General features: G+C 35.5%; 2 protein-coding genes across 8 annotated transcripts in view; one reads left to right on the forward strand and one right to left on the reverse strand.

Moving 5' to 3' along the window:
* COQ6 (coenzyme Q6, monooxygenase) overlaps positions 1–16,211 on the forward strand; it is a 36,065-nt gene that overhangs the window by 9,365 nt on the left and 10,489 nt on the right. For 2 of the 3 annotated variants that reach the window (XM_058162321.1, XM_058162320.1), the window contains exon 12: positions 1–49. In XM_058162321.1, coding sequence (XP_058018304.1) covers positions 1–30 — 30 coding nt within the window. In that variant the 3' untranslated portion in view covers positions 31–49. Of the gene's footprint in view, positions 200–16,211 lie in introns of those variants that run through there. The other variant, XM_058162319.1, reaches the window with a different exon arrangement.
* Positions 116–16,211, reverse strand: part of ENTPD5 (ectonucleoside triphosphate diphosphohydrolase 5 (inactive)) — a 26,668-nt gene continuing 10,572 nt past the window's right edge. For 2 of the 5 annotated variants that reach the window (XM_058162323.1, XM_058162325.1), the window contains 10 exons: positions 15,627–15,770; positions 14,123–14,198; positions 12,700–12,735; positions 12,414–12,502; positions 8,654–8,733; positions 8,272–8,333; positions 6,553–6,651; positions 6,238–6,378; positions 5,221–5,277; positions 3,673–4,591 (listed from right to left, as the gene is read on the reverse strand). In XM_058162323.1, coding sequence (XP_058018306.1) covers positions 4,314–4,591; positions 5,221–5,277; positions 6,238–6,378; positions 6,553–6,651; positions 8,272–8,333; positions 8,654–8,733; positions 12,414–12,502; positions 12,700–12,735; positions 14,123–14,198; positions 15,627–15,770 — 1,062 coding nt within the window. In that variant the 3' untranslated portion in view covers positions 3,673–4,313. Of the gene's footprint in view, positions 406–1,345; positions 2,359–3,672; positions 4,592–4,670; positions 4,749–5,220; positions 5,278–6,237; positions 6,379–6,552; positions 6,652–8,271; positions 8,334–8,653; positions 8,734–12,413; positions 12,503–12,699; positions 12,736–14,122; positions 14,199–15,626; positions 15,771–16,211 lie in introns of those variants that run through there. The other 3 variants (XR_009152611.1, XM_058162324.1, XM_058162326.1) reach the window with 3 other exon arrangements.

Below are 16,211 nucleotides of genomic sequence, written 5' to 3' on the forward strand. Positions count from 1 at the left end.
GAGCAGATCATGGCGTTTGCCAGTAAGTGACAACCTTGTGAATCCAGAGGTACATGCTCACTCATGATAGCTGGATATTTATTTATACAATATAGAGAATTAAGGAGATGTATAAGATTGTTAGACTAATTTATTCACCCTGAAGTTGCTGTTTCTTCCAGTCAATAGATTATTTGGCTTTTTCTTAGAATTCCAAAAACTATTCAATAGCGCTCAATTTTTTAAAGTATAAAAATTGGCCTAGCAAAGGACTACTGCTGGAAAAAGTTTATGATCAAAGTAAAGAACAATTAAAGGTTCAAGTATTGAATTAAGTACAACCTGCTTCTCAGCTCATCGGCTTGTCCTCTTATTGTCTTGGAGGGAACAACATAGATGAGGTAGTTGTTGCTTGGTGATTATAACCTTAAGAAGTAGAGTAGCTGAGTGAATATCAATTACAGACTGCCAAAGAACATTGTTGAAATAGTTTTATTAAAACAAACATTCAAATGTGTCCTAGCATTTTGTGTAACAAACAGCTAGGTTTAAGAATTTCCATGTATTACAGCACCAAGTAATAAGAATATGACTAAATGAATAGTGATATTCATACTGTCCTCTGAACAAATAATTTCAGAATAAAATCTGTGTTTCTGAAAAAAAATCTAAAATTTATTTCACAGTTACATACAGTGCTGCATATATAGGCATGTATTAGGAAGGAACTTAATCCATTTACAGTTTAGCTTAATTTTATCTACTTAGATATAAATTACTTGTTAAGCAACTGCCCCAATGCTAATAATATTTATACACCTAATATCTGCCTTCGCTTAAAAAAGTAATTAATTTAGTCCTCTGTTAGGTGTTTGTTTCATTAACTCTTCCTCCGTAAATTATACGGTGGTATCTTTTTCAACAAGGCCATTGCAGATTCTTTACAGATAATTACGTTTGTAAACAATCTCAATACATTAGGAAAAGCATAGGCACTAATACCAAACTAGTAAAGGGATCATCAGAGGAAAAAAACCTTAGCATCATGCCTCATTCACCGAGACAAGCTCCTGATTAGTACTCCAAATTTATTTAAATAAGTGCCATTTCAGAGTAAATGTACACAGAATTGACACTTCTAATATTGAGTAAGAGCACTTGGCTAAAAATGTAGGTATATCTTATTACCATATTTTAACATTTATGCTGAAGAGGTTTTTTTTTAGAAAAAATGTATACTATATAGAAATACTGTATGTGCAAAATATTAAGATGGCTCACTTAGTACATAGTTCAGGAAATTATTTTGTTTTATCATTCAAAGCAGGGGTCTCCAACCTTGGCAACTTTAAGCCTGGAGGACTTCAACTCCCAGAATTCTGCTGGAGTGTCCAGGGCATTCTGGGAGTTGAAGTCCTCCAGGCTTAAAGTTGCCAAGGTTGGAGACCCCTGATTCAAAGAGATTTTCTGATCCAGTTAAGTGCTTTGCAACAAGTAATGTACCAATCTACTACCAGAATGTAACTTCTGGAATCTAACTGCCCCGTCTCCAAACCAATATATATTTTGGGGGGATGTGGTAGTTTTAAAAAAAGGCTTTTATTTTCATAGAATTCTTTAAAAAGAGGCTATCCAGGGCTTGCATTAAGTTATTCTATAAGAGTTGACTGAGGAGGAAGTACTAATCATATCTCAGGAGGAAGTATTTAACCCAAGGAAACCTCATTGTCTTAACATAAAAAAGAACAGTTATAGAGGACTTTGCTCTTCAAATTTAGAAAAATAAACTTGAAACAATTCCTTGTGGGATTCCTAAAATCTTTTTGCTAGTACTCCTCACCAACTAATATATATATATATATATATATATATATTAAAATATCTTTATTCATATTTAAGAACCGGCTAACCCTAGAAGCATAACTACTTGGTTTCAAACAACTTACGGGAAAGATAAATAATAACTTCGGTTTTGCTGTTTTTTTCTTTTAAAAAAATCAGACTAAGCTGCTTCTTTGATGTGAACATTCAGAATTTTATAGATAAAAGAGCTCATGGAGCAAGTCCAATGTTGGATGTGCTGGTACCAAATATGCATTCATGACTTGACAGAAATGATGCCTAATCTGTTTCAAAGTTCTTTGGCATCAGTTAGGTAGTTAGGTCTTACCACTGTAGAAGAATTTGTTGAACTGCAGTTCTTAAAAGTAAAACTTTTTTCTACTTTGGTCTGTAATTTTATTATGTGCTGATCAGAATAGCTCTTGCAAGAAATGCAAATCTTCTGTTTTCCTAGTAGGAGAGTCCTAGAGACTGTAGAAGGTGAAAGGTAGCCCCCAAAGCCCAGCTTGTCTCTATGTTATTGACTTTCTTTGCCAGCTGAAAAGGAAAAATAAGAGATCTGATTCGCTTGATTATACAGGCATTTTTTAGATTGAATATATTTTTTAAAATAAGAATCTACATCGATCTGACAGAGATAGTTATTCACCCACCACTTCCACAGCCCAGTTCCAGAAGGCTCAAGGCCAGGTACCACTACCACACTGTACATATGTCAACTACATCCACTCTCAAACCTATGGGATACATAGGTTCCCATATGAACTACTTAGGGCCATTGTAGAAACATTGAAGCTGAAGTGGCCCTGATTGGCAAACAGGAAGAAAATCTGATCAAGAACCTGAATCAAATGGTTTCTATTCATTAATCATATCTCAGAGATAGCATGGCTAGCTGCTGACCTACAAGAAGGGATACATACTAAGATCACATAAATGGGTTTATCTAAAATATAATTTCCACCGTGTCTCTCTTTGTCTTGCTGTTGCAATGTAGTTAGTTCTCAACTTATAACCATTTGTTATAACTTATAACCAGCAACCATTCAAAGTTACAACAACACTGAAAAAAGTGACTGATGACTGGCCCTTGCACTATTGCAGTATCCCCACAATCATGTGATCCAAATTTGGATCCTTGGCAACTGGCATGTATTTATGATGGTTGCAGCATCCTGGGGTCACCCGATTATCACTTGCAACCTGCCAGCCGGCATCTGACAAGAAAAGTCAATGAAGAAAAGTGGATTCACTTAATGACTGCATCATTCACTTAATAGTTTCAGTGATTTGCTTAACAATTATGGGAAAGTTTTTAAAATTGGGTATTTAACAACATTTAACAACAGCCGGGCTTGGCAATGGAAATTTTGGTCCCAATTGTAGTCATAAGTAGAGGACTACCTATAGTGGATGAAAGGTATATAAGCCCTGGTTATGGTTTTGCTTATAATCTCCCAGGAAAGTATTAAATCTTTGCTGGGGGTCCAGTATATACTGTATTATTGCTTGTATGCATGCAGATAAAATTATGTTGCATCTTCAGAGTGACTTGGTTGCTTCAGGTAAATCAGGTTTTGACCACAATATTATCCAGAAATGCAAAAGTTACAGAGAACAAGTGGCACAGCCTTAGGAAAAATATTAATAAATTATTTGCAAATTTACCTGTAACTAAAGTAAAAAAAGGGGTAAAGGTTTCCTCTATTAGTCATGTCCAACTTTAGAGAGAGGTAATTATCTCCGATTCACAACCGAAGAGCCAGCATTATCTAAAGACGCTTCTGTGGTGATATGGCCAGCATAACTATACCCCAAAGGCGCATGGAATGCTGTTAGCTTGCCACCAAAATGGTATCTATTTATCTATTTGCATTTTGAACTGCAGTTCTTAAAAGTAAAACTTGGCAGAAAATGGAGCAAGTAACAGGAGCTCACTCTATCATGTGGTACTTAGATCTCAAACTCCCAACCTTCCTATTTACAAGTCCTTACAGCATCTTAACCACTTGGCCATGAATATTATTTGCAAATGATTCTGTAACTGAAGGAGAAGTCCTCAATGCCACATAACAGGAAATGAGAGTAGATGTTGTAGCATCATGTCTTTATAGATTTCTTACTGGCATCTAGATTATAGATACTAGGGTAGACTGGGATTAGATGAGTCTTCTGATCATCATAGCAATTCCACATTCCCAAGACCTATCATTTCTAAAAAAAATCACTGGGGGGATTTTAAAAAACCGAAATGGAGAGAATTAGGTTGAAAAAAACTGAATTATAGTACCTTTATTTCATTTGAAGTTTCTAACTCTAGGTTAAATCTGTTCTGAATCAGAACTCAAAAAAGCTTCTCTGCTGAATAGATGGATTATATATTTATTTTCGTGGCATTAAAATACATTTGAATTGAATTATCTATTAAATGATCAAGGTGACTGATGACTGATCACTATCAAGATTTTCATAAAATAAAGCTGTCTTGACTATTAAGGATAAAGTTTATATTCTAGCAGAGTGAAAGTGATACAAAAAGATGATAACTTCTGTTTATATACAAATAGTCCAACAATCAATGTTGCTAAAATAAATAAATTCCCCATAACTTCATGGGATGAAATGTTAGGTTGGATCCTGGAATTTTTACTTGCCTGTAAAACTGTGCTGTCTCCAAATCCAAAGCCTTCTTTTAATAAAGCTGTAATGTAACTGAGATCCATACATAAAAAGGGGCTGGCAGTGCTATAGTTATCCAGATTATCACAAACTAAATGAAAACAATGAGAATATTCAATAAAATTAGGATAGCTGCTGAAAAATAAACATACATAACCAGTAGTACCACAGAAACTCTTTTGGCTGTTTTTGCTCTTGTTTTTCCTATATCTTCTAACCATGTGGAGGAATAGATTTCAAATGCTGGGCTGGGGAAGAGTTCAAATGTGTTAATGAATGTGGCTAGAGTTAGGTAACCATAGGCTGTTTCCAATTCACTAGTCTTACTTGATGACGTACTCCTGTCTATTTAAACTATATACAGTAGATCATTTACTCCTCACTTAACATAAAAAGGGTATTACTACTGTTGATATATGTTTGTAAACACGTTATACATACCAAGATGAAATGTGACCGCAAAAGATGGCAAATATTGTTTAATTTATGATACCTATCAATCGGTTTTCTTTCAAGGATTTCTTTTATTCAGTGAGATCATTAACCTGTCTTATCCCTTATAATTATATTGCTGTTTCAAGTTCAAGCATACTAAACGTGACAGTTAAGTAATTAAAAATTGTAAATGCAAGATGGCCAAATAAAAACAAAAAATTGAGCTATTTCAGATTGGTAGTAAACTAACTAGAAGGAATGTAGATAAAGTCAAACTGATTTTACCTTGTTGGGCTTTTCTTTCGAAGTCTCTCACATATAAAACACCACCTTTCTCATAATCTGAAATGACAAAAAGTTAAAGTTATCATCTGACTGACAAAAATATACTGCAAAAATCATAGCTGTGACACAAATTGTACAGTACTTCGAGATCAGTTAAAATCTGAATAATGATATTTTTTTTAAATTATGGGGTTTTTGAATCACAACTGCAAAATGATACATTTCTTGCATCGTTCTCTTTCACATTAAATTTAAATATGATTATTCCCCTTTAAGCTATAGCTTTTTCTTTATGTCATATTAAAATTTTGGAGTGATGTAGCTCTTATGGCCTTGATTATGTATTTTTCTTTAGCAGTGTAGGCACCACTTTGTGCCCCCAGGACTATCCATTCTCCATAAGTCTCTCACAGAGAGAACAGTAAGATTTATTTCTGTCCAGAGCCTTAAGCATGTAATCCCCTATAGTTTCCTTTTAAAGAAATAGGTCTCTTGGCTGGAAAAAAAAAAGCCTACTTCTCCACTTTTCTCTCTCAATGCAGCTGCTATTGATGTCCCAATATGGTATCGCTCCACTCCCAATCACTATCTTCCCTTCCCCTTTTCCCTTAGCGCTAAGAATGTCACCTGCAGCCCTGCTCTTTTGACAGCTATGAAATTAATGAATGTAATGGCTGTTTCTAAAGGGCTCTTATTTTTCAAAACATACCTTTTGCTTTCCTTTAGGAAAATTTAAATGATTTATCTATTTTACACTGGTTAATTCGTTAATGTCAACCTTGCTTCTAGCTGATAATTTATCTGCTATTACCTTACTTGTTTATAAGATTCATATGTTAGTTATTATTTGTATGAGTTTATTATTTATTAATAACATTTATATGGCCATCCAACTCACAGTAACACTGGAGTAATTCCCACTGAGATTTTATCTTGCGATTAAGTGAAAAAAATAAGTAAATTGCTTCTGCAGGTTATAGGGTTAACTTCCAAATTTTTCAAACATTTCCTATTCACCTATAAGGTCAGTGTCCACTGCCCGATCATAATAATAGGAAAAGGCATAAAAGGAACTTCTCTGGATCTCATCTGGTTGATGCAATTTTCCTTGTACAACCTTCAATACTTCAGAATAACATGGTTCAAATCCAGTTTCACCTACCAGAATAAAGAGATTAGAATAAACTTGACATGAATCAAACTCCAGTTCTTCCCTTAAGATTACTACAGTCTTCATATAGCTTTGTTCCTATTTTTTTTCTTTTATAAAAATACTCACAATTTACTTCATTAAAAAAAACTTTCCTAGAAAGCAGTATCTTTTTAAATTACCTTCTATGTTTCCCCCATACTGGTATTTTACTCCACCAAAATGCCATTCTGCTTCCAGCTGTTTTGGCAGACAAGAACTTCTGAATGTCTGTTCACGTGCTTCAAGAGAGAATATGGAAGAGGAAAATTTATTTATAAATACACACATACACATACACACACATGCACACATTCGTTTAATTTGGTTTTAATTGAAAAAATATGAACCTGGGAGAAGAAAATGGAAGTGAAGACTTTACTTATTTTCCTATGGAAGATGCTTTATTTACTAGACCAGTGGTTTTTGGACTGTTGGAGAAAGGGGGATAATTTGGCCACATCTTGGATGAAATGGAGCAATTTGTAAGTATTTGTGAGTCAAGGATCCAATTCAGGAGTGTTGCTGGGTGGAAGAGCAGGCTGCTTGGAATACATGCCTCCTTTCTTTCCCATTTAAGCTTCTATCCAGCAACAGCATGACAGAGTTGCCAATAAAGTAAAAATCTTGACATTGCTATGGGAGGAGACACATGTTTTGGAGCTCTGCATCCAGCAGCAAACTGAATACAGCAGCCAAAAGAGACGAGTTTTCCTTTTCATCTGAAGGAGAGGATGGTCCAAAACAGAAGACAAGAAATATAGAGGCCCAGTAAGACAAAGCACAATGTAAAAAAGGTGCATGAGTTCTAATGCTGGCCATTAACACAAAAAAAATAGGAACAAAGAGAGAAAGGACAAGACAGAACAAATTTAAGAAATATTGATGCACACTAATAATAGTATAGAGTATAGTGTATAGGTAATTTTAATAGAGCAATAGGTAATAGTAATATAGTACACTGAATAGTAATAGTTATAGTAATTGTAATTATAGTAATACAGAGAAAGAATAGAACAGAATCTAGGAAGCATATATAATTTTTGATTATTTTTTTTTTACAGAATAAAACATTTCTCCAACACTTAGAGAGAGGTTTAAAGAAATCACTTGTCCGAGGTTCATTGCTTTTGTATCTCTCTTGAGTGGGTCAATCTAAATGAACATGGTATAAAAAATATCCAGAACATTCTGCCAAAACACTTGCAGGAAAATGAAGGCTGCAGTGCTCAAATGAATGCAGAGGATATAGTTCAACATTTTGGCAACCAACTTTTTAAAAAATGTTTTTAAATTTGAAATGTACATTAGGTATAAGGTACATATTAATGGGCTCATTGAAGAAAAGATGAACCAGGAGGGTTTTTTGTTGTTTGCATTTTGGAGGTAAAAGGGGTTTTTTTCCTTTAAAAAATAAAACAGCAGGTCCATTAAGCACTGAAAAACTCCTGAGTTGGTGTCAAATGCTTGTAGTCTGAATTGGTGCAGGGGTCTCCAACTTTGGCAACTTTAAGACTTGTGGACTTCAACTCCCAGAGTTCCTGAGCCAAAGTTGAAGTCCACAAGTCTTAAAGTTGCCAAGGTTGGAGACCCCTGAATTGGTGGAGAAGGGGTTAGCTACAACTCTGGAGTTGTGGGGGTTCCACGCAGGCCATGGCTTGCTAGTAGCCTCTTCTATTGTGTCTGTTTTCCTCCTCATACAAAAATATTATATTAGGGATATGTGGTTTTAATATTCTTAGCAATTCATTTCTAATAAGAATAGAGCATGCATCAGCCACCAGCCAAAAAGATATGAATTTCTGGGCTGCCACAAGATACTCTTAATATGCACATAGAATAGTTATTTTGCCTGAATGTACCTTCTAAATTTAAAGCTCCTAATGTTGCCAGCCGAGCAGCTTTCAGCCCAAGTCCCAAGTAGCTATAAGGGATGATAAGGAACACTTAATTAATAATCAAGACAATGTATCAACATTTTTACAAATTTGGATATAAATTATATTATGCCAAATAATTTACTTGTTGCTTTCTAAGACCTCAGTGTGAAAATAACAACATATGGCTCTTATAAAATAATGTACAAATTATTGTGTATAATCTGAAAAAGAAGATTATTGATCTAAAATAAAATTATTCTGATAACAAGCAAAGATCTGGACTTACGACCCAAGTTGTGCAAATGATTTAGGAGAGTACATCAGATGATTAAAATAAATCATTTGTGTTTATTTTCTCACTTACCTGTGTGTGTATAGCTTATAAGTGCTGTTGAACATTTGAAATGAGGTAAGAAAGTCCACTGGTGTTTCTGTTAAGGTTTCCTAAAAATTATGAGAATGAAAAGTAATCATTCAGGAATTGTTATTTCACACCATTTTTAAATATATACTGACCAATACTGGTATATTATTTTATCCATTTTCTATAGCCAGTAATAAGCAAAGTTTTAATCTGTGACTTTTTTAAATTTCTAGGCCAAAATGTTTTTATTGATCTACAAATTTCCAAACTGAAGTTTAACATATCCTTCAGAGATATATTGACAGGAACACTTGTGTCAAAAATAACATATTCATTTATTTATTATCCCCCTGACTTCCTAACTATTCTTCCAATTTATATAGTAACCGTGTATGTGTGTGTCTCCCTCCCTCCCTGTGTGTGTGTGTGTGTGTGTTTATATGTCTCTATCTGTATGTGTGTGTTTCTCTGGGCTTATAAACAAAATCATATAAAACAAATAACACAATAATTTTAAAAATGTTTATCATGATGGTGTTTGTACTATTTTTACTAACTCAAAACATTAAAAGCACCATAAATATTTATCAGATTCACAGCTGAGATAATCACATCTACCAATAACATTAATACAATGACAGTATCAGTCCTATCACTTTCCCAGTTCTCATGCCTGCTGACAGAACCATGTTTTCAGGATGTTTCAAAAAGCCAGCAGGGTTGGGGCCAATCTGATCTTTCTTCCTTGGTCCTGCCAGATCATACTTCTGGCTGATGGGACCTGCATGATCCCTTCTAACGGATGATTGTTATATATGATTGGGGAGAGATTAACCCTCAATCACCAAAAAATCCACCTTTCCACCATAATAACTACAAAAAATAGAAAATGGTAAAAAAAAAGGCCAAAATGGCAGCAGCAACTCCCATGATCGAAGCCAGAACCATTTTTCTAGATGTCTATACAGCTGCTATAAAAGAGGTAAGATTTTGGCCACCATCTTTGAATCTCTTTGCAGGTACCTCAGGCAAAAAAAGCTTGGCTAGTAATTAGATACCTTTCTAATTAACTATGGCAATGGGAATAGAGGTTTTTTTTAAGTAAATCCTGAGAGGAAAGACCAGATATTTTTAGATCTCTAAATTCTTTTTTATGTCATGATTAATACAAATTTAAATGCATATTCACTATTTTGTGTAGTTGTTTACAGATTTAATATATGAGGACAGTGAATGTGGCAGAACAGTTTGGATACCCTTACAGTTAGGACCCTGTAATATCTCTTTGGGTAAAAACAATAGTTTCCAAACATTTCCTGCAGCCAAATAAGAGTTCTTCTAATTTTGCTTTTAGATTTATTTTCCATTCTACCTTGGGGAAATCTTTTAGTTAAGAAATATTGCATCTCTGAGATCTCCTGAAAGATTTTCAAGATGTTTAATTCTGGTAATTGAAAGGCCAATCGAAATCCTAAGTGTTAATATTGTGGAATATTGGTTTTTAGGATATGTTGCTACCTAGCCAATTTCATTCTTCAACTTGCATCATGTTTCATGTGGCACTGGTCCCACACAAACCCACGAAGAGGCATCTATGTGTTTAGCACTGGCAATGTGTTCTTTTCTTCAAATGCTTCATTCTTTTTTCTCAAAATAGATCTCCAAATGTGGTATGGTCAAATAATTGAAATTTTGTTTCATTAGTCCAAAGAACCCTATTGCGGAATGTTTCAAGTTACCTTGATATGGTCTAGACTCATGATGGTGAACCTATGGCCCGCGTCCCACAGGTAGCACGCATAGCCATATCAGTGGGCACGTGAGCTCAGCTCTGGCGTGCATGTGTGCACTGGCCAGCTGATTTTCAGGCCTTCTGCGCCCACCAGAAGTAGGGAAACAGGTTGTTTCCTGCCTCCAGAGGGCCTTGGTGGGGGGAGGCCTGTTTTTCTCTCTCACCTGGCTCCAGAGCTCTCTAGGAGTCAGGAGGAGTAAAAATGGCCTTCCCCACTCCCCCGGAAATCTCCGGAGGCCGAAAACGGCCTGTTTGCCAACTTCCAGTCCCACGGGGGGGGGGGGGGGTTTACGCGCATATGCGCAGAGGCGGGGCGCATAGAATTATGGGCGTGGGCATGTGCAACCCCCCCCTCCTGGCATGCAGTGGCAAAAAGTTTAGCCATCACTGGTCTACATCAGTCTTTCTCAATATTTTTTACCCTGGAAGAACCCTTGAAATAATTGAACTACATAAAAATTATATCTGCAGCTTACATTGTGCAACATGAAAAGTTAAAACATCTTCTCTAATGACAATAATTTGTGGGATCTCTGGTGACCTTGTATGGAACCCTAGAGTTCTCCAGAACTACTGTTGAGAAGGCTGTTCCAGGTGGGGACAGAGAATCTGGCAATATTCGTGTGTAGGTCATATTCATATAAGCTATGCTGTTTTGTAGACAACCAGTACAGTTAATAGCTGACATTTTCAGCAGGTTCCTTGCAGTCTCCTGCAAGGTCTGCAGAATTTTTGCAGATCCAACAGATTTTTTTTCTTGTCTTCAAGCTCTATGTAGCTTTCATTTCTTAACAGTGTTTCTCACAGTTGAAACTGCTAGCTGTCAGCATTCAGAGGTGGAATTTTTTTAACAGCCTTTATTTGTGTTGGAAGAGTGAATTATCTTCATTTCAAGTTTTAAGACAGCTGTTTAAAGGGCCCCATCATTGTTGAAAATAGAACCTTGCACTCACAATCAGAGAGTTAAGAAAGGTTCATTGTTAAATCTGGCTAATTGCTAATTGCCTTTTGGGGCCTCTAATAACTTTCCAGTTAAAAAAAAATACACCTTATTGCTTGACTCAAATGTATCCTTACTCCTACAAGAAAACAATTCCTGTTTTCTTATTTGGAATTTGTACATAAATTCACAAAAAAAGCAAATAAGCATTTAAACATACAGAACGGCTGGGTATGTAGAGGTTGGGCGTTCATTTAAGAATTCATTGAAACAGGCAATCTGAATAGTGGTTACTACATGGCACAAAACAACCATGTTATTTCAAGGTAGTCGAGTTATGACCATAACGAAGGTTCATTAGGGCCATAAATTGTAAGAATCATAAAACGGGTTCGGTCACATGATCAACCCAATTTTGTTTTTTGCAGTGGTTAGGTAACCATGGTGGTCGTAAAACAAATTCCATGGTCATTAAGTGAACCAATGGTTCGCTCTGCAGTTTTGCCAAAAACTACAACTACCTACCAGTTTTCGGCAAAACCAAAATAAAATGCAAGTTATGTGACTGTAGGACGCAAACAGCTATAAACATGGTCATGTTGCCAAGCACTCAAAATAGTCATCTGAATGCAGCCCCCACCCCTCCCGACTGTTGGAACATCATAACTGACTGGTAAATTCCCCTTTTTGGGTAGGTTGTAACTTTGAACGATCACTAAAAGACCAGTTGTAAATTGAGAACTACCTGTATTTTATATTGTGTTAATCCAGCCATTGTTTATGTACCATGTTTCAGTTCATAAGCCAAACCAATATTCAATAAACACTTCAGTGTCCTGAGTGAAGCCATGTAGTTTCCTTTCTATGAATTTTGAATATGATACAAAAGAGCATTTGGGTTATCTAAAGCATAGCATTAGAAAGGTATTTTTCTGTTAAGGAAGATATCAAGGCTTAAAGTGACAATGGACATAAAGATTATCCAAACTACGGAACTTGCAGTAGATCTGGCTATTCTATCTCCTCACCGCCAGCTGTGGCAGGAACGTTATCTGAGTTGAAGCTCCTCCCAGGTCCAGAGTTCCAACTGTCTGCTGCTCTTGGCCATACAACTGACCTGTAGATAACATTGCACAAATTCAAACAGTACCCATATACAGCAAAATAACAACAACAATAATAACAATCCTATTCTGGGAGGGTTTTAGCAAGTCAGAACAAACATAACATATGACTCACCTACTATTAATAGGCTTCCTATTCAATTTTTGTGGATTCTTATCTATTAAAACAGAAACATATCACGGTAAATACCTGTCAAAAAATTCACAGTGATCCAGGCCAAAATACCTGCAAGAGAAAGAAAAAGCCACTGAAAAATCGATCCATCTATAGACTACAAATACAAACTACAAAGGATTATTCCACACTGGATTTCTGCGATCAGTAATTATTAGTATTTTTCCAAAAGGAATATCATTTCATTCATTGTTTGGCTTCTCACTTTTTCACCAATTGGTGGTTAGGATGAGGAGATGTTCTCTTAACTTTCATTACTGTTTACCCATTTACTCAGTCACTTTTCTTTGTTCTCTTTTCTCATTCCAGTTCTTGTACTTTCCCATCAGGTTTCTTAACATACTGTAAACCATGCAGATTTTACTGTAATTTTACTGAAACCAACTTCAAATGACATTTTTAACTAATTGCCAAGTTAGGTCAGTTTACTCAGCTAAATAAATGTCTGGATTAAGGACATTCAGCTGAACTAACTTAGACAAGTATGTGATACTAAATTAAAAAGTAAACCCAATTCATACTGTAGTTCTCCATGTAGTTCTCCATATAATTTGATAAAGCCAAGTTGTTTAGCTAGGTTCAAGTGGTTAAGGTTTCTTTGGGAGAAAGTTTTGATCTGACTGTCTTGAAAGAAGTAATGTTGTGCTCCTTCCCCCCGCCCCCGCCCCCAAATCTCAGTATGTTCATATTAAACAACTTCTGTCCAGTTTCCAATCTTTCTTTTTGAGAAAGTTGGTAGAAAAGGAGGTGCATGAGTATGGGATGGAAACTGTATTGCTTGCTCAAATGGATGATCTGCAGCCTTTCTATTAGACCTTTAAAGGCATTTGATACAATTGATAATGAAATCCATTAAATGCTACACTGATGTTCTTCAAGAACAGTGAAAACTGGTTTTTAAAAATCCTTCAGATTGAATAGACTAAGCACTTTGCCTGTATGTGTAGGATGCTAATAGTTGATTTTTTAAAATCATAATTTTAATTTTTGATAGTGTTTTATTTAATATTTAACTGCTTTTATTTATTTATTTGTTTTATTAGTATTTATTTAGTATTTTATTTGCATGCTTCTATTGTACTTAACTAACAAAAGTCATTGTGGAATAAGGAGGTATATAAATAGCAAAATAAAATAAATGCATATTCATTATTGTTATCTACAACTATCCTTTGCTATGTGTTCTAATTGTAAACTCCATATGGACATTAGAACTATTTGAACCTATTTTTCATTTAGTAATATGTTATAAATATAGCCAAACAACCTTATCATTTTCCTGCATACAGAATCCTGTTTCCCTAGGCTATTATAATCTTGGTTTCCTTAAAAGCAACATCACAATATTTTATCCTGTTCTGAGAAATCCTTCTTCCCCTTTTACTTCCCTAGTTAGTTCTCTTCTCTATGCCTCATTGTCCTTATTTGTAGGACTCACCTTCATAAGATCCATCCATTATGCTAACACTATTATCAGGAACTAAAAATGGTGAATCCTCAAAGACCATTCTGACCTGTGGAAAGAAAAAAGGGAGTGAGCATCCTAGAACTGAAATCATTCACAAGCAGAAGTATGCAAATTATGTAACTCTCTTCTACAAAAAAAGCAGGGGAATTCAAGGTTGACTCAGCCTTCCATCCTTTATAAGGTAGGTAAAATGAGGACCCAGATTGTTTGGGGCAATAAGTTGAACTTTGTATATAATATACAAATGGATGAAGACTATTGCTTAACATAGTGTAAGCCGCCCTGAGTCTTCGGAGAAGGGCGGGGTATAAATGCAAACAAAAAAAAAATGTAAAATCAGCTACAGGTTAAATGGTTTCATTCGACCTCTAAAAACTTCCATTAAAACCGGATTGCTTTCTGCATTACTAAGATGCCAGCCTTAATAATATGGACTTATAGAAGAAATAGCTTTAAAATGATAAGAGTTGGAAGAAGCCATTAGGTTACTGAGTTCAAATTCTTGCTCAGTTCAGGAATCTCAAGTAATCCATTCCTGACCATTGGCTTTCCATGTCTACTAGAACAATCCAGCAAAAAGGAGCTCACCAGTTTCCTCATTAACTGATTCCATTGTTGAACTGCTCTTACTATTACTTTTCTCACATTCATCCAATATCTGCCTTCCTAAATTTTAAGAGTAATATTCTATGTCCTGTACTCTTGGACAAATAAAAAACAAGTCGTGGAATTATTTTATGTGGCATCCCTTCAACTACAGGTAGTCCTCAAGTTACGACCACAATTAAGCCCCAAATGTATATTGCTGTGAGAAATTTGTTAAGCGAATTTTGCCCCATTGTATGACTTTTCTTGCCACATTTGTTAAGTGAATCACTGTAGTTGTTAAATTAGTAATGTGGTTGTTAAGTGTTTCCCCATTGACTTTGTCACAAGTTCGCAAAAGGTGATCATATGACCTCAGAACACTGCAACCATCATAAATGTAAGCCAGCTGTGAAGCATCCAAATATAAATCACATGACCATGGGGATGCTGCAATGGTCATAAGTGTGAAAAATGGTCATTGTAACTTTGAATGGTCACTAAGCGAACTGTTGTAAGTTGAGGACTACCTGTAACTTGAAAAATATTATCAAATTTCCCTTAATAAACTTTTTTCAAGATTGAACATACCCAATTTCTTTTATCTCTCCTCAGAGAATCGAGGACTTCAAATATCCCATATCATATCCTATCATCCTCACTGTATTTCTCTCTGTGTGTTTTGGAATTGGAGACAAATGCTCAAGGGACATGTGACCAATCTAGAATATAGTGCTTTTCATAACATAGGATTTTACGAGTGCATCCCGTTGAGTTTGATAACAGTATTTTAAAAAGCAACTGGGGCATATTCATGGCATAGCACAAATGGAAAGAATTGAAAAATTTTCTAAGACACCATTGATTTTGTATTATAACCCAACATTACTTGCGAGAGTAGAGCCTGAGCTTTGTGTTCCGCTAACAACCGCAGACCAGCAGTGGCTTTCAATACTACAGGGGTCTTGCTCCAGTGACTTGGTGGTACAGCATTTTTAGCCATCTCTAATAATTTTCTGATAGTTTCAGCACCCTAAAGATTAGCAGAAACAAAAGCAAAAAAACTGATAGGATTGGGCAGAATTTTAGTTCATAGACATACCGGTACTTTAAATATTTCTCTTCAATTCCTTCCTCCAAACCTACTTTATTTTAGCTTGACATTTAAAATTTTCCTCTTGAACTAAGCTTAAGGAATATGCAATTGCTTTTTTTGACATCTATCCCTATATCACTAGGCAAACCACTGGTCCCGTCTATGTTCTATTGCCCCAACCTCGGTCAATTTTCTCATTGTTTATGGACCTATATTGGGAGTGAGAGAAGTGGTATTGATTAATGGCAAAACATGTCCTTGCACCTACAAAGTTCCTGCTGTAATCACTTTAATCTCCAGCTAGGTTTAGGGAAGAGATAATAGGAAAAAGCTTATAGAGTTACTATTTTCCAGTGAAAAATAAGCAATAATTCCCAA

Source organism: Ahaetulla prasina, chromosome 1 (assembly GCF_028640845.1).
Source record: "Ahaetulla prasina isolate Xishuangbanna chromosome 1, ASM2864084v1, whole genome shotgun sequence".
NCBI classification, from domain to species: domain Eukaryota; kingdom Metazoa; phylum Chordata; class Lepidosauria; order Squamata; family Colubridae; genus Ahaetulla; species Ahaetulla prasina.